The sequence below is a fragment of the Podarcis erhardii genome (genome assembly GCF_964252035.2).
Source record: "Podarcis erhardii genome assembly, chromosome: 6".
Lineage (NCBI taxonomy): Eukaryota > Metazoa > Chordata > Lepidosauria > Squamata > Lacertidae > Podarcis > Podarcis erhardii.
Window position 1 is genome coordinate 96,303,267 of NC_138510.1, and position 21,628 is coordinate 96,324,894.

The window sequence follows — 21,628 nt, forward strand, 5'->3', positions numbered from 1 at the left end:
AGGGGCGCTCTGCTTCAGAGCGCCCCTCGCGCCGGGCAGCAGGCTGCTATCCGCAGCCTAGGCAGCCCTGCAGGAACTCTTCTGAAGGCTGGCGGCGGGAGAAGGGCTTTTCTTCCCACCGCCAGCCTTCAGAAGGCTGTTCTGAAGGCTGGCGGTGGGGAGAAAAGTCCTTCTCCCCCCGCCAGCCTTCAGAAGAGGTCCGGGGGCAGACTGTCCCCAGACCTGGTCTGAAGGCGGTCTCCCTAGGAACGCATTAATTGATTTTCAGTGCATTCCTATGGGAAACCGTGCTTCGCAAGAAGAAAAACTTGCAAGAAGAAAAACTTGCGGAATGAATTAATTTCGTCTTGCGATGCACCACTGTAATTGGGGTTGTAGTCCAGTAACATCTGAATGGCTGCAGATTCCCCACCCTTGACTTATAATGCCCATGATGCCAAGCGCCAATGAGATGTCCTCTCTTTTGCTCTTCAAAATAAGGCAACCCTAATATTGCCCCAGTGCAAATTGTGTGTCTTGAACCCCAATGTATAAGGTGTCAAGACCCGCTAGTGTACACAGTCTCATATGCTAGCCTGTAGTTCAGCAGTCCAACAGGTCAATAAAAATGGTCCAGCTTTGATACAGTAAGCTAAGTCCAAAGTCCAACAGTCAGACCAGGCTCCTGCTGCTGCAGCTGATCCAGGGTCAGGGAACCTGGAGATCATTCCCCAAAAATACAGTCCCATGGAGCTTCTGGAATACCCAAACTGTGGTCCATCACCGTGGAAAGTTGAGCAGACACAGAGCTTCCGCCCTGCTTCCCTTTCTGTCTTGAATCTCAACTGAAGCATCTTTGCTTGCTCCAGCTAAGCAGCTGGGTCTCTCCACTTGACAAGGCATGTGACCCTCACCTGCCCTGAGCCAGATCCAGCTGAGGGAACTCCTCTGAGAGCTAACAAGCCCCAAGATTCCCACCTGGTCAAGTGGTGAGCTGCTCTGTGTTCCTTTGCTTGCCCCAGTCTTCTGGAATGCAACCTCCCGCTGTTCTGGATGTCTCAGAGCCAGGGCCAGATTTAGGTTTGAGGAGGCCCTAAGCTACTGAAGGTAATGGGGCCCTTTATATTTCCAGCTGTCCTTTGACAACAACAAATTTGTCACTGTTTTTTGTGTTGAATATATGGTATAAGGTAATTTATGGACCTAATACCTATAGGTATCTAAAGCCATTTGCACATAACAAAATATGTATTTTATCAAAGGTTTTTTTTTCTTTAATTTTTTTTGGGGGCCCCCAAGAGAGTGGGACCCTAAGCTATAGCTTGTTTAGCTTATATGTAAAATCCGGCACTGCTCAGAGCCCACCGTGTTCTTGGAGATGGGGGCTCCTCTGGCTCTGGTGATGTGTCCCCCTTCTCTGACTCTTGAACTGATGGCTGCCCCCTCACCATCCCCTACCATCCCATGAGTACTTCCTAAGCCCTCCAACCTCCCCTTCTCCATCTTCACCTTGCCCGGATATGTACCAGTTGTGCCTGGACCCCTCACCAGGATCCTCTTCCCCCTCCCTGTTGTCCTGCCAGTTCATGACATTGAGGGGGTAATTCTTCTGTAATTGAGGGATGTCCTATTTAAAGCGGGACAGTTGAGGGGTACAGAGAAGTACACCTTGGAAGGAAATGGATTAAAAATGTACCCTCTGGACCTTGTTTCTACTTCCTTCTTATTCCCAAGTGATTCCAGGAAGCGCAAGGGCTACAGACATACTTCACAAAGAAATAAAGTTGCAATCCTTGGCACCGGCTACCGAATCCCACCTACTTGTGCTGTGGACTCCTGGAAGCGTTGACGATGCACAAGCCTGATCTGTTTGTTTTATCTCAGCCCCACCAGTCACTGACTTTTATGAGGGTTGAATTTGCACTCAGTTTAGAAGCCTGAGCAAAAATATTAGACCTGTCATTTTCCACTAGGGCTAATCCACTCTCATCAGGCACTGAATTGTGTTTGATCAGCCCCGGTTTCCTTTTGTGAGATCTAAAGAGCAGGCAGCTGAAATACTCGCCAAGAGGTATGGAATCGTAGCACCGAGCAACCTGCAGGGAACATGAAAGAAGGGAAAAGAGAGACACTAAAGAGAGAAAGGAAGATGGGAGAAAAACAAAGTGACATAAACGACAGGGGGCAAAAGATATCGACTAAAAAGGTGGGTTGAACAGAGAATGTTCATCCATCTGTTACTCATTTTGGGGAACAAGCACAACAGCTCCAGAGTTCTCACTGTGCAGAGAAAGAAAAGCCAATGGCTCCTTGGGGGATGGTAGTCAAAATGATGAGAAAAGAGAGGCTCTGTGGGGCACGAGACATTTCAGAGTGTTTGAGTGACTGTGTGCAGGAAAAAGCAGTTAGGACAATACATCAGCATGGATTCTTGGCCTTGGTTCTTCCATTTCCTGCCCCCATATGCTCCACCCAGTGTCATTCACAGGCAGCTTTCTCCCCTAGGAGTCTGGGGGCAGAACTAACAAAACTGGTCTGCACTTTCCACTCCACCCACCATTGCCCAAACTCTTGTATGGAATAGCACTGGTCATGAGTTTACTTCCTAGAACTACTATACCGTATTTTTCGCTCTATAAGACGCACCAGACCATAAGACGCACCTAGTTTTTGGAGGAGGAAAACAAGAAAAAAAATATTCTGAATCTCAGAAGGCAGAACAACAAGAGGGATTTCTGTGCAGCGAAAGCGGCGATCCCCCTTGCTGTTCTGGCTTCTGGGATAGCTGCACAGCCTGCATTCACTCCATAAGACGCACACACATTTCCCCTTACTTTTTAAGGAGGGAAAAAGTGAGTCTTATAGAGCAAAAAATACGGTAATTCACAAAGTGGGTGCTGTAAGGCAGTTGCTAGTATGCCATGAAAGAGCACGAAAATAAGAAGTAGGTACTTGTCTTAGCTCAAATCACTCTGTATGATGAATTGCTCTGGATTTGCCAGAATGGGTGCATAGAATTGTGGAGTTGGAAGGTACCTCTTGGGGTCATCTAGTCCAGCCGCCCCCCCTCAACGAAAGCATCCATTGCAGATGGTCATCCAACCTCTGCTTAAAATCCGCCAAGGAAGGAGAATCCATGACCTTCTAGGGGAATTTGTTCCTCTTACTGTCAGAAAGGTCCTTCTGATGTTTAGCCAGAATCTCCTTTCTTGTAATTTGAATCCTTAGGTTTGGGTTCTACCCTCCAGAGCAGGAGAAAACAAGCTTGCTCCAAGCTTGCTCCAAGCTTGCTCCATGTGACAACCTTTTAGATATTTGAAGATGGCTATTGCATCTCCTCTTTTCCAGACTAAATATACTCAGCTCCCTCAACTTGGTTTTCAGACTGTTGATCATCTTGGTTGCGCACGTTCCAGCCTGTCAACATCCTCCTTAAACAGTAGCACCCAGAACTCCAGGTGTGATCTGACCAAGGCAGAATAAAGAGCTTCTATGACTTCATTTGATTGGGACACTATACTTTTGTTGATGCAACCTAGAATAGCATTAGCTTTTTTTGCCGCTGCATCACACTGTTGACTCATGTTAAGTTTGTGGTCTACTATGACCAGGTGTCTTTTATCTTGTATTTGTGCATCTTCCTGCCTAAAGTGTAGAACCTTAAATCTGTCCCTGATTTTTTATTTTCAAATTGCTCTCCATCTGATCGTGAAATTTTGCTTTAGGTGGAAAACATAGTTGACAACTCTCTTTGTAGGCCTAATCAACTTTGCCCACGGCTTGAAGAGATACTTCACAGCCCCTGGTGAATTCAAAGGTTTCTGCTAGGGCAAAACATATAATGAATATTGAGAGAAGTAAAAAACAAAACCATTTTGATAAGACTGGTGTAACTTTCTAGAAAGGGGGTTGTACATATCTCTGCAAACCTCTGCCTGGGACCCATAGAAAATATGAATGCAGGTTATGAGTCAAACTGTCTCATCAACCCTGGTAAAGAAGCTAGGCAGGGGACTTCAACTGCCCACCAGCGTTGTCTACAGTGGAATTTTGAGCTGAATATGGGTGTTCTGGGGGAATTATCTCTTTTTTGCGTTTTTTTAAATTAAATTTTCAAATTTTACAAATTCCTTTAAAATACAATCAGAACAAATCTTTCCTATCCGTTGACTTCCCATCCACACTTCCACGGTGTTCTTTTATTCCCTTATAAAGCTGCTATATTACTTACATTTTATCCATTATATACATTAATTCTAAATTATTAAACTACTAATTCTCATCTGTTACTACACTTCAAATCCTGCGTACGTTTTACCATAACCATGATAGTTTTTCAAATATTAAACAAAATATTTCCTATCTTCAAGATTTTTTTTCTCATTTTGTTCTTTTATTCTCACAGTAGGTCTAGCCATCTCAGTGTCTCCATAAGCCAGTCTTCTTTTCTTGGGGCTTCTTTCCGTTTTTGCGTGTAAACTGTTCTTGCCGCCATCATAGCACACAGAAACAAACAGTTCCTTCAGAAGTTCTGGTCCAATTATACCTAACAGAAAGGCCTCAGGTTTCTTGGGAATCATCACTTAAATCATTTTTTAAAAAACTCATTATAAATAATTTCCCAATAACCTTTTGCCCTTCTGCAGGTCCGCCACACATGAAAAAAAAGTTTCACCTGACATTTTACACTTCCAAAAGATACTTAATTTACTTTTATATATTTTTGCAGTTTTATATGGTGTTAAATACCATCTATACATTCGTTTTTATAGCTGACAATGGCCCTAAAAGTGAATGTTTCATCCATCCCTATTTTCACTTCTTTCCAAATCTTAACATAATTATCTTCAAATAGATTAGGGTTTCTGGCTGTCAACCAGACTCCCAAAAATTTCAGTTTTTTCACAACCTTAAAGCCGCTTAATTCTTGAAGATTCTGTTTCATTTGTAATCTGGTGAACCGGGTTTGCGTCTCTGCTTCTCCACCTGCAGCTGCTGGGTGACTTTGGGCCAGTCACACTTCTCTGAAGTCTCTCAGCCCCACTCACCTCACAGTGTGTTTGTTGTGGGGGAGGAAGGGAAAGGACAATGTTAGCCGCTTTGAGACGCCTTCGGGTAGTGATAAAGCGGGATATCAAATCCAAACTCCTCCTCCTTCTCCTCTTCCTCCTCCTCCTCCTCCTCCTCCTCCTCCTCTTCTTCTTCTTCTTCTTCTTCTTCTTCTTCTTCTTCTTCTTCTCAAGGCGTGCTGTAAATACCTAGGTTGCTTCCATGTTTCATTTAAAACAAGGTGGGAAGTTCCTTCTCAGGCAAAATGAGAAATGCCAAAAGTAGTGATGCCACCAAGAAAAAAATATGTTTTAAAATATATCTTTTTGCTTTCTCTTGGCGCTTGTATCCTTATATATGCTCAGCATTTGGTGTGTTGTCTCCACCTCCATTCTAACCCTCTCCCCTCGCAATCCTCTATTCCTCTATTTCTGAGTTTGTCTTATCAGGCCAGTAATTCTCAACCTGTGTACCAAAACACTCTAGCGTACCACAAGAGAGAAATAAATTGAACATTTAATGACTCCTCTCAGCCCAAAGCCAGAAGATTCAACTCTGCCTGATTCATTGCTGTGGTTCTGGCTTTGCCTTTGCTAGTGACAAGTAGCCACCTCTGGGTTTGGAACATAGGAGACTGCCTTTTTCTAGCACAGTTGACTATTTCTTCATCTAACCCAGTGTTGTCTGCTCTGACTGACAGCAGCTGAGTCTTTCCCATCCTTTTTCACTGAAGAAGCCAGGTTGTGGACCCAGAATATGTTCTACAATGCAGCTACAATCAGTCAGTAGGTGATGGGGAAAGTGGCCTTCACTTCTTCCTTAAGGTCTGGAGGTCACATTCAGTTTGGGGAAATAAGGTTAGCTTGGGTCAATCTGACACAAGAGCTTCAGTAACAGATGAAGTGGGGAAGTAGGAGAGCTGGACAGTCCAACTCAGGGGGCCTTTTGCTAATAATACAGAAATACTTACCTTTGACTAACTAGTTCTAATCAGTAATCAAGGACAATGAACCATTAGTGAGTCTGTATTGACAGGAGCCTTGCACTGTGCATACCCACTCAAACTTGGCTCCACAGAGTTGTCTATCTGACTTAATTCACTCCCCTCACACCCAGGGCCAGATTTAGGTTCGACAAGGCTCTAAGCTACTGAAGATAATGGGGCCCTTTATATGTCCAGCTGTCCTTTGTCAACAACAAATTGTCACTGCTTTTTGTGTTCAATATATGCTATATGGTGATTTATGGACCTAATAGGTATCTAAAGCCATTTGCACATAACGAAATATGTATTTTATCAAAGTAATTGTTGAACTGAAATACAATTAAGAAGAAGTATATTAATAGTGAAATGGGGGGGGGGCGGCAAGAGAGTGGGGCCCTAAGCTATAGCTTGCTTAGCTTGTACGTAAATCCAGCCCTGCTCACACCTAAATGGGAACTTCTCCCTTATTTTTTTTTTTAAAATGCTCACCCCAGTATGTCTGTGGAACAATAGCCCTTCTAATCTTTTGCTCCTCACTCACTGCAAGCCTGCAGATTAGAAAGAAAGCCCATGTACCTGAGTATTGAGAGGTATAAATGAGGCCCACAAAGTACGCTTTGTATAGCTCTTTGGAAATCTTGCCTTATTCAGGCTGGTCCTGCTATCAAAAAATGAATGAAAAAATTTCCCGTTTCAGCCATCGATTTCAACAGCAGAAAAAAGTACAGTCGTATCTATGCCTTGAAACAACATCAAAATACATAATTCTGCAATCAACCTTTTGTTGTTTGTGGTGCTGTGACACTTGGGTTAGAAATGAAAGTGCTTATTTATTGTTGCAACAGTTGCCACCATTTTCTCATCCATTGTATTTATTGGGAAATTATCTTCAATCTGAATCGCCGACCAAAATGATACCTAATTACGTGGAACGGCTCACAAGTGCCCTTTTTACCTTCACCAGCCCCTTTCTTCCTCTTCCCCAGTCTGCTTATTCCACCCTTCCTCCAAGGCCATCCAAGCCGTGTGCAGGGCTCCCCCAACTTTTAAAACTTCACAGCAAGTGGAGAAATAGATTAGCATATCAGTCGTTCCAAGGACAACCAGGAAGTTTACTGGTGGAGTGGGAGTTTGAAATCTCTTCTCTCCACTCTTAAGTCCCAACACTCATTCCACTGTTCCACATTGTCTTCTCAGCGTGCTTCATTGCTCAAAGAAAACTGAGAGCTCTCCAAACATATACCTTTTATTCTCACAAGAGATTAGGCTGAGAAACAGTGACTTACCAAAGTCACTCCATGAATATTATGACTGAGTAGGAAACTCTGTGGTCCATGCAGGACACTCTGCCCATTGTACCATATGCTGGTCCAACTACACTGGTTGCCAATTAGTTTCCAGGTCCAATTCAGAGTGTTGGTTTTGACCTATGAAGCCTTAAACAGCTCAGGACCACAATACCTCAAGGATCACCTCTCCCTATACAAACCGACCCAAACCCTGCAATCATCATCTGGGGTCCTTCTTCATGTGCCTCCCCCACAAGAGGTCCGGAGGGTGGCTCCCTGTTTGTGTGGCTCCAGGGAGGCTCGGGTGGCGCAGTGGGTTAAACCACAGAGCCTAGGACTTGCCGATCAGAAGGTCAGCGGTTCGAATCCCCCTGACGGAGTGAGCTCCCATTGCTCGGTCCCTGCTCCTGCCAACCTAGCAGTTCAAAAGCACGTCAAAGTGCAAGTAGATAAATAGGTACCACTCTGGCGGGAAGGTAAACGGTGTTTCTGTGTGCTGTTCTGGTTTCGCCAGAAGCGGCTTAGTCATACTGGCCACATGACCCAGAAAAACTGTCTGAGGACAAACGCTCGCTCCCTCGGCCAGTAAAGCAAGACGAGCGCCACAACCCCAGAGTCGGACTTAACGGTCAGAGGTCCTTTAACTTTAGGGCTGGGTGGTGTGAGGTTTTCAACACCGTGATATATCACCAGTCAAACATTGCAATCTGGCAATACACAGCAATGCTGAAACAACAAGCTGCTTTACCCCTAGCCTGCCAGGGTGAAACTACCGCAGCTGCAGGAGTGTTGCTCTTTCCCCCCAGTGCCTCAGGGGCCAGGACAACGCAGCTTGTTTGCACTGCTCAGCTGGGGGGGGGGGGAAAGACTCCTGTCTCCCAGCTGAGTGAGCCCCATGCCTCTCTGGCCTCATGTGAGGCACTGGGGTTCACGTACCTGGGGGCAGTAGCAGTTTAGAGTAGCAAAGGGAGGAATAAGCTGAATTGGCCCAGCAATACAGCTTGGCCCTCCCTCTACGGTTGAGGGGCAGAGCATGTTGGTGGCTTCACCCGGCAGTAGAATCATAGAATCATAGAATCGTAGAGTTGGAAGAGACCACAAGAGCCATCGAGTCCAACCCCCTGCCAAGCAGGAAACACCATCAGAGCACTCCTGACATATGGTTGTCAAGCCTCTGCTTAAAGACCTCCAAAGAAGGAGACTCCACCACACTATTGTATTGTACTATTGTACTATTGTAGGTGGAACTGCTGCTACTCCTGAATCCCTCTGTTTCCAGTGGCCCAATGTTGAAATCGGCGTTGCTGGCTGAGTGGCTCAGGAACGACGTCTGTTTCATCGATATACCACTGGGTGAAGCCACTATCGCACTCTGGCCCTTTCATACAGACTTTTTAAAAACAAACAAACCCACAAACTCCTCAAATGCATAACAGATTAATGCAGAAATGTGACCAAATGGACTTATGAACACATACAAAATTGCCTAGAAATAGGCTAGTGTATCCATTTGTGGGGTCTGGGTTTGCTGTTGCTAGTTGGATTTCTTCGTTTTGCAATGTTCACATTGTTGGTGCTTTGTAGGCAATAGATAGCCTCCTTCATGAGGCCCAGGGGACTGACCGATCCTCATGAACCTTTCATTGCAGAGTTGGGGTTAGGTCACTCCACACCCATGAGGCCTCTGAAGTTTAGAAAGCCACTTGGCTCCCCTGAGTTGGATTCATGGTCAGTGGAGTAAATGGTTTTTGAGCTTGTTAGCTCCCTTGAGGGTTCTGTCACAGACCTGAGAGGCAGGCTAAACCTACTAACTAATACTTCTGGTGAGCCTGGATAGTCTAGACCAGTGTTTCCCAACCTTGGGCCTCCAGCTGTTTTTGAACTACAATTCCCATCATCCCTGACCACTGGTCTTGCTAGCTAGGGATGATGGGAGTTGTAGTCCAAAAACAGCTGGAAGCCCAAGGTTGGGAAACACTGGTCTAGACTGGATTATGAGAAGTACAGATTGTTCTAGGGTGGTTTGGTGAGTGACAGGCATTGGAAAACAGCAAAACAGAACTGTAGAATCACAGAATAATCAAATTGTAGAGTTGGAAGGGACCCCAGGGGTCATCTAGTCTGACCCCCTGCAATGCAGGAGGCATCTTTCACCCAACATTAGACTCGAACTCACAACGCTGAGATTAAGAGTCTCATGCTATACCAACTGAGCTACACCAGTGTAAAAATTTAATTTATTACACTTGCATCTCCAAAGCTACTACCCTCAACCACCTGGAATGGTCATGCTCTCTTGAACAACTCTGTTTTTTTCTCGCTTATGGCTGAAATCCCTTCCTTTGAACACCTATGTTGGATGATGGATGAATTCTCTTCACATTGATTCAGAATCCAGCCAGAAATTACAAGTATAACAAGAATGCTAAAAAGGAAAAAGGGGGAAAGGAGGGGGTTATTGTGCTAGAGGTTGACTCATAATGGTGGCTGCACCTTATAATTTTCAGCTGCCCTTCAAAATATCTTGTGTTTTTTGTATGAGTCATGGGCTGTAATTATACCTCAGCCAGAGCTGTACCAATGTCACCACAGGATAATACACAACTTTTCAGAGAACTGTGGGCAAGTCTTTTGAAGTTCTGAAGTTGTGGGAACAAGATTTAAACTGGGGTGGGCAGAAGACAAACTGGAATCTCCTGGTAGATGGCTGGATGGGGGGGGCAGAAATTAGGAATGTGTTTATCACTCCTAATTGTTTAACAGTAGCAACAACTTTACTAAATTAGGCTGCTGAGGTGAGGAAAGCTATCTGGGAGTGGACTTTGGTATGAAAAGAGTGTGAGCACAGCTCTAAAAACAAATTCCTAGTCTCAGAATTACTTTGCTCTTTAATTCTAACTATATATCTTTTGCACCTGGCCCTAGCTGGTAGATCTTGGGGTTCAAGTAAAATATTAGATCCAAGAAGCCTGAAGTCTGCCCACTCCTGACATGCAATCCCTGAGCATGGCTGGTCAGCACAACTGACCTATAGCTTAGGCACAGTCCTTTTATGTACCTCCTGTTAGCCCTTCCCAAAGGGATGCAGGTGGCGCTGTGGGTTAAACCACAGAGCCTAGGACTTGCCGATCAGAAGGTCAGCGGTTTGAATCCCTGCAACGGGGTGAGCTCCCGTTGCTTGGTCCCTGCTCCTGCCAACCTAGCAGTTCGAAAGTACGTCAAAGTGCAAGTAGATAAATAGGTACTGCTCTGGCGGGAAGGTAAACGGCGTTTCTGTGCACTGCTCTGGTTTGCCAGAAGCGGCTTAGTCATGCTGGCCACATGACCTGGAAGCTGTATGCCGGCTCCCTCGGCTAGTAAAGCAAGTTGAGCGCCACAACCCCAGAGTCGTCTGCGACTGGACCTAATGGTCAGGGGTCCATTTACCATTTAACCTCTAGCTTCTCACCTTATGGTGAGGCCAGTGCCGGATTTTCATATAAGCTAAACAAGCTGTAGTTTAGGGCCCCACTCTCTTGCAGCTCCCATAAAATTTGAAGGGGGAAAACCTGAATGTACATTTCCTAAGATAAAAAAACAAATAAAATAAAACCTACGTACAGCAACAATGGCAAATGGCTTTAGGTACTTATTAGGTTCATAAATTACCATATAGCATATATTGATCACCAAAACCAGCCACAATTTGTTGTTGGCAAAGGACAGCTGGACATATAAATGGCCCCATCACCTTCAGTAGCTTAGGGCCTCCTCAAACCTAAATCCGGCCCTGGGTGAGGCCAAAAGCTTTCTTCTTCTTAATGCACATGACATTAGCCACAATCCACATCTGTCCTGCTGTTCCTTGAGAAATACTGTGTTTAGATTGTGTTTCCCCCCAAAACCAGCTTTGATATAATTTGAAAATGCAAGCCATAGGAAGACATCCACGTTCCCTCTGCACGCACTGGTGTAGACAGACAGCCGGTGAATTGGAAACACATCCAATTTCCTGTCTGTGAGGCAGGATGGGGAAATTACGTCACTGAGTTTTGAAATTAGTAATGTGTATTGACTTTGAAGGGACGCGGTGGCGCTGTGGGTAAAAGCCTCAGCGCCTAGGGCTTGCCGATCGAAAGGTCGGCGGTTCGAATCCCCGCGGTGGGGTGCGCTCCCGCTGCTCGGTCCCAGCGCCTGCCAACCTAGCAGTTCGAAAGCACCCCCAGGTGCAAGTAGATAAATAGGGACCGCTTACTTGCGGGAAGGTAAACAGCGTTTCCGTGTGCTGCGCTGGCTCGCCAGATGCAGCTTGTCACGCTGGCCACGTGACCCGGAAGTGTCTGCGGACAGCGCTGGCTCCCGGCCTATAGAGTGAGATGGGCGCACCAATCCCAGAGTCTGTCAAGACTGGCCCGTACGGGCAGGGGTACCTTTACCTTTACCTTATTGACTTTAAAAGCAAACTAGATGCTTTTACTGTTACATATGGTCAAGCTACACCTGCTGGAATTCCCTCTTCTGTACAACTACAGTCAAACTGCCGTTCCCGAACACCTCCGTTTTAGAACGTTTCGGCTCTCGAATGCTGAAAACCTGGAAGTAAATGCTCCAGTTTTTGAACTTTTTGGGAAATTTAATGTCCAATGCAGCTTCCACTTGAGTTTAAGAAGCTCTTGCAACCAGTTGGAAGCCGTGCCTTGGTTGCTGAACATTTCGGAAATCGAACAATCTTCTGGAACAGATTACATTCGACAACCGAGGTTTGACTGTATTAAAGGTGCTGGAAGAAACCTTTTTCTGCATCTGCACACCCTAGCGATTAGATCTGCAGTGAAAACAGAGAGACTGGCATATCTCTGTCTGTCTGTCTGTCTGTCTGTCTGTCTGTCTGTCTGTCTGTCTGTGATGCAATAAACATGTTAAATGGGGAGGGGGGAATACTGAATAAGTTGAAGGCTGTAATGTAGAATCTCTTGCATTAAAAATAAAATTGCTATAGTATGAGTGTGGGAGTGTCCATTATTAATCAGTTTGGGGTTGTTTTTTTGCAAGCCTAAGTTCCTATTCAGGGTTACTGTAAGAAACTTCCTCATCACTGATACAAGTGAATGAAAGAGTCTGGGAAGTCCCATAGCCTAGCATCCCACCCATGTGGGACTTAGCATGCTATCTGCTGGACTCCATTAAGAAAGATCTCTGCTGTGTTTACTTACCTCAAGTTACCTGAAGGGTGTTGAGGAGCTCCTTTCTTGGGTGCCACAGCAAACCTGTGTCCTGTCTCGTGTTTGGCTGCTATTATGTGCTGTCAGCTCATGTGCAATTATGAGGTGAAATATTGTGAGGTGTGTACTCTTCTCTTATCCAAGCCTTTGGCTGAGTGAGTATCTCTTGTCTTCCTTTGTGCACTGCTGTTCTGGTCTTCTCCTCTGTTGCTTTGTCACTGCTTGACTTGTTCTTTCATTTCATGGTTTTAATGTAGTTGTTCCAGTTTTGACATTTTTTGTAACTTCCCCTGAACCATTTGGTGACGTAGAAAGTAAGGCAGAAAGAAAGAAAGAAAGAAAGAAAGAAAGAAAGAAAGCTAGCTTTCATGGCTTATGTGGTTTTGTTTTTCTCCAGGCCATGGCCATATACCATATTCCAACGTGGATTTGATTTGGTGCTAGGAGAACAACCTTCTGACAAGATATTCAGGTAAGTCCCCCCCCCGCCCCCAATGCAGCCAGAGTGATCAACCATGTACATTATCCCTCCTTGTTCCCTGCTGTTCCTTCTCCCTTTCCTACCTCAGTATATAGTAGGAAAATGCCATTTCAGGTAGAGTGGCACCAAATATTCACAAGTGAATATTTTCAGCATGAAAGGGACGAACTACCGGGGAGAGAAAAAACATGCCTGACAAACCTCTCTCCTTGTGCACACAACCACACAGTCCTATTTGGCAACACCGTTTATGTCTTGGAACCTGACTTCTTCCTATGAACTGTGACTTTTCTGCAAAACCAATCAGATTTGGCTAGGAGGTGACATAACTGAAAGCAAGCAAAGCTAACTCAGAGTGAATCCAGGCATTGGCTCTTCAACCACAGATGCTGTCGGCAGAGTCTTGCAGGCAGAAGTGTTCCTCAGCACCTCTTCCTGGAGATATTTAACTCTAGATGCCAGTCACTGAACAGGGAACATTACACAAACAAAGCAAGTGTCCTGCCAACTGAGTCATAACCTGCTAGAGAATTGCATCTAGATTCATGTCCGCAATGAATGCTTCTTCTTCTTCTTCTTCTTCTTCTTCTTCTTCTTCTTCTTCTTTTTTGCATTCTTGGGCCACGTATCCAACTGGTTTCCTCTCTCTGAATCCAGATTCACCTATACTCTTGGAGAAGGGATGTGGCTGCCGTTGAGCAAGAGCTTTGTCATCCCACCTGCTGAACTGGCCATCAACCCTTCAGCCAAGTGCAAAACAGACATGACAGTGATGGAGGATGCTGTGGAGGTCAGGTACGTCCTTGTTCTAAGCTTGAGAACGATCAAAAGGTCGCTCAGGTTTCAGGAAGCCATTTCCCCACCCTAGTAGCTGCTACGTTTTCTTCCTCTCTGCACTCTCATGCTTAGAGTTCTCTCCCAGGACACCTGAGTGGCTCCACTTATCTCTCTTCCTCTTCCCTGGAGACACCTCTGGTACAGGACAGCAGCCCAGGGCACGTTCGGCAGACGACACACTTACCATTTGGGCAACAGATTGAGACCTATTTCTCTTTTACTACGGACTACCGCCCCTGCTTGCATTACTTGCCAGCCCCACCAACCCTGCCATACTCCTCTGGTCATGCTAAACCCTCTCCTTTTACAGCTCAGCCAAGCCTCCTCTCCCTTTATGCATCACCCTCCAAAAACCTGCAGCAGGCCAGGGGGCAGGGCAGAGGAAAGGGGGAGAGGCTTGCCTGCAAAAGGAAATAAGGCAGTGGGGCAGGGCGAGGGGCAGAGGACAAATGAACCCCACTGCGCTCGTCCAGCCCCTGCTTCTGCTCGAGTGATGCCAGCTTGGCTATTGCACCCTTCTCGTGCCACCCTCCCCAGATCCAAGTCTTGCTGGGCTCGTGCGAGGCTGGGACTGAAGGGTGCACAGTTGCTGCGTCCCCACAGCACCCTTGCAAGGCTCAGATTTGGGGAGGGCAGCACGAGAAGAAGAAGAAGAGTTTGGATTTGATATCCCCTACCTGAAGGAGTCTCAAAGCGGCTATCATTCTCCTTTCCCTTCTTCCCCCACAACAAACACTCTGTGAGGTGAGTGGGGCTGAGAAACTTCAGAGAAGTGTGACTGGCCCAAGGTCACCCAGCAGCTGCATGTGGAGGAGCGGGGAATCGAACCCGGTTCACCAGATTACGAGTCTACCACTCTGAACCACTACTCCACACTGGCTCTCTTGTCTTCCAGAGAAGGGTGCAAGAGGCAAGTGCCCCTCACCAGCAAAGGCAAGGCTAGGCATGGCTGCCCCCTCTCCCAGCAGCCTTGCAAGGCTGGGATCCAGAGAGGGTGGTGCCTCCTACACACCCATGCAGTGGCGAGTGCAGCCAGCCAAGAGCACCTGGCGGGTGCAGAGCAGGCACCCCCATGCCAGTGCCTCCAGTGCGACCTGGCCCTGTGCTCCTCTCCATGAGCCTTGGTTCCTCCAACCCTGGGAGAGGAGCTCTGGGATGTGTCACACTGGGGGCGCCTGCTTCATACCCCTTCCAGAAGCCATGGTCGGGGCCCCTCGGGCAAACTATGCTGCACCACTGAAAGAAGGAAGCCTGAATTTTTTCAATGCGTCCTTTTCCCCTCTCCACCCTACAGCAGCAGTGGAAAGAAACCCCTTTTCCCCCTTCGTTTCCTCACCACCGCTGCCCCACGAAGAGAGAGAAAGAAGCTTGCCTTGTGAAATGCAGGCTTTTCTCTCTCCTTCCTCCAGTCGTGCCCACAGTGGTAGACGGACCCTTTCCTTGGCTCCTCTCTCTGCCCACCTCCAGTGGCAGCAGCAAAAGGGGGGTGGGGTGCAGGAAAGCTGGCAAAGCCCTCCCTGCTAGGGCGTGTTGAATTTGTCAATTTTCAAATTCCCCAAAAGGAGAGGTGCTAAAAAGTTGTGACATGACTTAGGAAGTCAAAATATATTTTGGTTAAATTTATATAATTTAGCTTTGTGTGGTAAGTAAAATGTGTGTAAAATTGCATATAAATCATTAAAAATCATTGCCAAGTACTTGCAGTTATGTCATATATTAATATTATTGTACACTGTTGTTGTTGTTGTTGTTGTTGTTTAGCATTACCTGACATTCCCTGAAGGTAAAATTAAAATTTTTTGGTTTTCCGAAAGTAAGTTTACGTGCTTCTTCTTCGATCACAGTCTTACCAAGCTAAATGTTGTCCAATCACAAAATTAATAGCAGATTTGAATTCCTCACACCCCAAAACATATTTTTAAGAAGAAGAAGAGTTTAGATTTGATATCCCGCTTTATCACTACCCTAAGGAGTCTCAAAGCGGCCAACATTCTCCTTTTCCTTCCTCCCCCACAACAAACACTCTGTGTGGTGAGTGGGGCTGAGAGACTTCAGAGAAGTGTGACTGGCCCAAGGTCACCCAGCAGCTGCATGTGGAGGAGCGGAGTCGCAAACCCGGTTCACCGAATTACGAGTCCACCGCTCTTAACCACTACACCACACTACACCACTAAGACCCCTCACTGAAGAAATTTGCAAAAATTGAGTTCCAGCCCATAAAATGATAGCCCTTCCCTGGCTCCCTCAGGTTTTGGTTTCTGCCTCCTCACTCATGTACCTGTCCACCTCTTTGCCCAAACCACAGACCCCTTCCCTTTTCAGCTGAGTCACTGAGGATCCGGCAGGGCAGGCTGGAGCAGTTCCACTGCGGCACACGTGCTGTGCTGCTGCTTGCCTCCTCACGGTCCACATGCCAAAATGGTGACATTGGTGTGAGGCATCAGTGCCAGTAGAGCAGGGGGGCTGCTGGGGACCCTGCCCTGCCCTGGATGTTCCTCTGCAGCTCACCTGTGGGCTGCCTGCTACCCACAATGCTCACCTGGGCTCACCTGCCTGGGATGCCCACCTGATCCATCATCATGCTGCAGCACATGGCCACCTACCTCCACCCACACGAACTGCAGCATGACTATGCAAGCACACAAATGAACAAAAATAAATATAAATATATAAAATAAAATAAACTGCCATGGTGCCTCAACACACCTATCCCCCATGTAAATGGGGCATTGCCTGTACTAAGAAATGGGCAGCTAATGAGTAGTTAATGCCTACTACATTAATTGGTTGTATTCAGTTTTCAAGGTCCTCAGAAATGGTCATCTGTACACAGCCACAAAGAACTCACATCATCTGCAGCTACCCTGTCTCTGTGCTCAGTCATCCTTTAGCAGAGACACACAGCTCCATGTATTAAGCCACTTTAATACTCTCCTGCTAAGCATAGTAGGCCTTCCAGATGTTGTTGGCCAATGGCCAGGGATGATGGGATTTGTAGTCCAGACCATCTGCTCTAAAGCTCATAGAACACTGATGTGCTGCAACAAATAGTAATATTAAAACAATGAATATTAACAATAGTATTTTTCTCCCTTGCAGGGAAGAACTGATGACTTCCTCCTCTTTTGACAACCTGGAAGTTCTTCTGGATTCATTTGGGCCAGTTCGGGACTGCTCCAAGGACAATGGTGGCTGCAGCAAGAACTTCCGCTGCATTGCAGATCGGAAATTGGATTCTACGGGTTGTATGGTTCGTGTACTTTTTATTGAGAGGGGTGCAGCTGCCTCTTGGGAAAGTGAGATTGCAAAGATAAATGTCCGTTTGCATACATGATTTATTTGGGGTTTCAGTGTATTTGTTTGGCGTATTAGAAATCAGAGCTATACGTTTGACACCAGATTGGCTGCAGGAGTTGCTGGAAGGATGCATAGAAAGCACCATTCATCCAGCCATCTTAGGGACTCCACTCGGGATTTGTGTAGGGTTTAATCCTTAGCCTTTTCTTCTCCCAAAGAAATCCCACAAGGTAGCGGACAAAGCCCCATATGTTTGTACTATCTTTCGGCTCTGTGGCTGTTCTTTGTCTCCCATCTCCTACAGTTTCCCCATTTTATGCCCACCTTCCCCATTATGCAAGACAAATATAGACTTGACACACTGCCTTGCCACACCTGGTAGGAAGCTGGCATGACACTTGACTTCCTAATGAGTACCATGCACACTCTTTCTGTATGTTACACACTCTTGCAACTACAAGTTTGCCGCCTTCACACTTCAGTTTTTTAGGAATACACGTAAAACATCTTTGATGTACATTTGTGTATTTTTTAATGTGTGAAGAAGTCCTTCGATGAATTAGCGTGGGTGCCAAAGGGAATGGATGAGTCATATGCTTTGTTGGTTCAATCTGCTCAGTAGCTATTTAAATATTAGCAAAATTCCCCTGGAGCTGCGGAGATGGTATTCTTTCTAATAAGTGAATGTGGAAGAGACAGGGTTGGGTGAGCCACCAAAACCTGAGGACACAATAAACAACCTAGGTAAGTGGGAGCTCCATTTTCTACTTGAGTGGTGTGTTGTCTGCCCCAGCTGCTCCATTGAGCAAGTGCTTTTGCACATGCAAACCCAGCGTTCAGGGTGTTGAGGTTGGGATGTGGGGCTGAGGAGTTGTCTGCTTTGCCAGGTGTTTTGGTGAGAGGTAGGACTCCTCCCTCTGGAGTGAAGAAGAAAAGCTTTAGTGGGCCCTGCCTGTTCCTTCCACTAGGAGGAGTCATCCCTAATAGAAATGTCATCAATCATTCCCCATAAGCAGAAATTCACAGCAAGACATTTTTCTGGTCCTTGCTCTTTTTATCTCTATTTCTATCGTGCCCTGTGCCACAAGACTCAAGAGTAAGTTGAAATAAACAAACCACCAAAATGGAAGAACTCCCATTTCGAAAGCTAGCCAGGAATGTGCTTTTGCAAACTTCCCAGCTGAAAAGTTCAGAAAGAGTTAGGGTGCAACCTCTGTATGCATCCTTATTGTTCAAATTTGGACAAATGATTCTGTGGTCAAGAATGTGCGCTCAGTTATTATTAGAGATGAGCAGGGCATATATGAAGCCCTTTGAATGCCCTTTCAAGGGAAGTAATAGTGCCACTGTATTCTGCTCTGGTCAGACCTCGCCTGGAGTACTGTGTCCAGTTCTGGGCACCACAGTTCCAAAATGGTCAAAGGCCTGGAAACGATGCCTTATGAGGAACGGCTAAGGGAGCTGGGCATGTTTAGCCTGGAGAAGAGGAGGTTAAGGGGTGACATGATAGCCATGTTCAAATATATAAAAGGATGTCACATAGAGGAGGGAGAAAGGTTGTTTTCTGCTGCTCCAGAGAAGCGGACACGGAGCAATGGTTCCAAACTGCAAGAAAGAAGATTCCACCTAAACATTAGGAAGAACTTCCTGACAGTAAGAGCTGTTCAACAGTGGAATTTGCTGCCAAGGAGTGTGGTGGAGTCTCCTTCTTTGGAGGTCTTTAAGCAGAGGCTTGACAACCATATGTCAGGAGTGCTCTGATGGTGTTTCCTGCTTGGCAGGGGGTTGGACTCGATGGCCCTTGTGGTCTCTTCCAACTCTAGGATTCTATGATTCTATGCTCTCAACCTCTGTGCGGATGCTTACCATTATTTCTTGCCAGCTGCACAAGAAACAGAAATTCAGCAGGTGTGACTTACCTTACAGGTACTCTTCTGTGCCTTCCAGAGCTTCAGAAGCCTCTGATGGCAAGAGAGGCAGCAACACTCATATCAAGCTATTTCATTGTATTGTGTTATTGTTCTTAGCTACCTTGTTATAAGTTGCCTTGAAAATAAATTTTATAAATGATTATAATACAAACAAACAAACAAACAAACAAATATAAGGCCAAATTTCACAGGCCACAGTCAGTGGTGCCTTGATCTGTGGAGGACTCTGGCCTGAGACAGGTTTTCTTTTTTAAATTCCTTGTCCCCTGGAAGCTGAACGTACTACATTATGTATTAGCTGGGAGAGATTATGTGCACCCGCTGGAACAAGAAAGCCTTTCCTTAACTACCATGAAACCACAGAAAGTTCATGTGCACCTATGATTAGTGGGAGAACTTCTGGCTGAGAATGTGATGGGTAGGTTCCATGCAGGCTTGGGCCCTGGCATCCATATATTTATAAGTGAAGCTTCCACATGGGGTTGGGTCCTGACAACTTAATTCTCTGTCTCCAGAGTCCACTCCTCCACTGTCTATCTACCAGCCCCCATTGCTCTGGAGGAGATGCTTGCTAACTGTTCTGTGGCAGATGTTCCCTTCCTCCACCTCCCCACCTGCTCTCACGCCCCCGCAGCCCATTTCACTGCACCCTTTTGCACAAGGGCTCCCAGGAGAGATAGGTGGAAAGCAATCCATCTGCTTCAAACTGCGCCCGTGAAGTTGCTGCACATGTCCTGTTGCTGATGCTCTTCCTCTGCACCTGCTCTGCACTGGGAGAGGCGTTGTGCCAATGAATTGGGGAGGGGGGGAATCAGCAGGTGGAACACTTTCTGCACAGAGATCTCTGAAATGACTGCTGACAGGGCCACTGCTGACAGCAGCAGCATGAGCAGAAGGAGTGAGCAAGGGAGTGGAGAAGGGGAAGAGAATGTCCCCATTTAATTCCCTCTCCTCTGGCTTCACATCTTCAGGACATTTAATACATAGGTATGAATAAAATTGTGAAACACATAAAAACACAGTTCATTCACTTACAACAAAACATACAATGTGATGATCCATATATAAGATAAATCCACAAATAAAAACCTTCAGCAATTAATATAATCTCTTAAAGCAGCAGCAAAAAGTCCTTAAATGGATTAATGTCTGTTTTGCAATTCTGACACATATAATAAGAGGCCCACAAGGACTTAAAAGTTTCCTGGTCTTGCTTTCCATCTCATGAATGCACAAAGGTGGTAAATTTTGCCACCACAGCCAAATGTTCTTTACAGTTAGTGCAACTTGAAAACAGCATACTTTGAGACATATTTTTTGTTGTTGTCAAAAGCACGGGTGAGAATTTTGCAGTGTCCAATTGTTCTTGCACAACACATGCTTAACTGCATGTCATTCCCATTTAAAGAGCAAATCTAATTTGCTTTCATATCATTGCTGACTTCATGGCCTCTCCTCACATTTTGGTTTCACTTCCCTTTTATTCCTCAAAGACTGTTTTCAAACCTGTTTCTTGTTTGGGATACTTGTCTGCAATGGCAAATGTGCAATTTTTTGCTTTAGGTAAAAAAAAAAAAATGACAAACATTTGCAGTACCCTAATCATAGGAGGCGGGGACGCAGGTGGTGCTGTGGGTTAAACCACAGAGCCTAGGACTTGCCAATCAGAAGATCGGCGGTTCGAATACCTGTGACGGGGTGAGCTCCCGTTGCTCGGTCCCTGCTCCTGCCAACCTAGCAGTTCGAAAGCACATCAAAGTGCAAGTAGATAAATAGGTACCGCTCCGGCGGGAAGGTAAACGGTGTTTCCGTGCGCTGCTCTGGTTCGCCAAAAGTGGCTTAGTCATGCTGGCCACATGACCCAGAAGCTGTACGCCGGATCCCTCAGCCAATAAAGCGAGATGAGCACTGCAACCCCAGAATCAGCCATGACTGGACCTAATGGTCAGGGGTCCCTTTACCTTTAATCATAGGAGGCAGAGTCTGAAAGGTTGTATCGCAGTTACAACTCCCAGGAAGCCAAACCCACGTATTCCCTCAGTAAAACACACACCATATCCTTGAAGAGGCTATTATCCTTGCTGATCAAGGCTTGCCTTGTCTGTGGGCCACTAATGCAGACTCAATGGTTTCAGAATGCGCAAGCGGAACTTCTTCTAACTTAACACCCTCAGGGGAGGGCCAAGGCTCAGTGGCAGTCTGCAGAGCAAAAGGCCACAGGGTACAATTCCTGACATCTCCAGGTTGGAGTGGGAAGGCTCCCTGCCCCAAACCCTGAACAGCCACTGCCAGTCAGGATAGAATAAGACTCAGCTAGATGGAGCAGTCATGTGACTCCATCAGCATAAGGCAGCTTCTGGTGTGCTGGAGGTATTACTATGATATAGAACAAGGCATCTGGTATATACATCCTTGTAATCAGAATAGAAGGGACGCGGGTGGCGCTGTGGGTTAAACCACAGAGCCTAGGACTTGCTGATCAGAAGGTTGGTGGTTCGAATCCCCGTGATGGGGTGAGCTCCCGTTGCTCAGTCCCAGCTCCTGCCAACCTAGCAGTTCGAAAGCACGTTAAAGTGCAA

General features: G+C 46.1%; 1 protein-coding gene across 2 annotated transcripts in view; it reads left to right on the forward strand.

Annotated features, from left to right (window-relative positions):
* The window catches only part of ASTN1 (astrotactin 1), a 246,493-nt gene that overhangs the window by 177,398 nt on the left and 47,467 nt on the right, over window positions 1–21,628 (forward strand). For both annotated transcript variants that reach the window (XM_081865108.1, XM_081865109.1), the window contains exons 9-11: window positions 12,901–12,975; window positions 13,642–13,779; window positions 16,921–17,071. In XM_081865108.1, coding sequence (XP_081721234.1) covers window positions 12,901–12,975; window positions 13,642–13,779; window positions 16,921–17,071 — 364 coding nt within the window. The remainder of the gene's footprint in view (window positions 1–12,900; window positions 12,976–13,641; window positions 13,780–16,920; window positions 17,072–21,628) is intronic.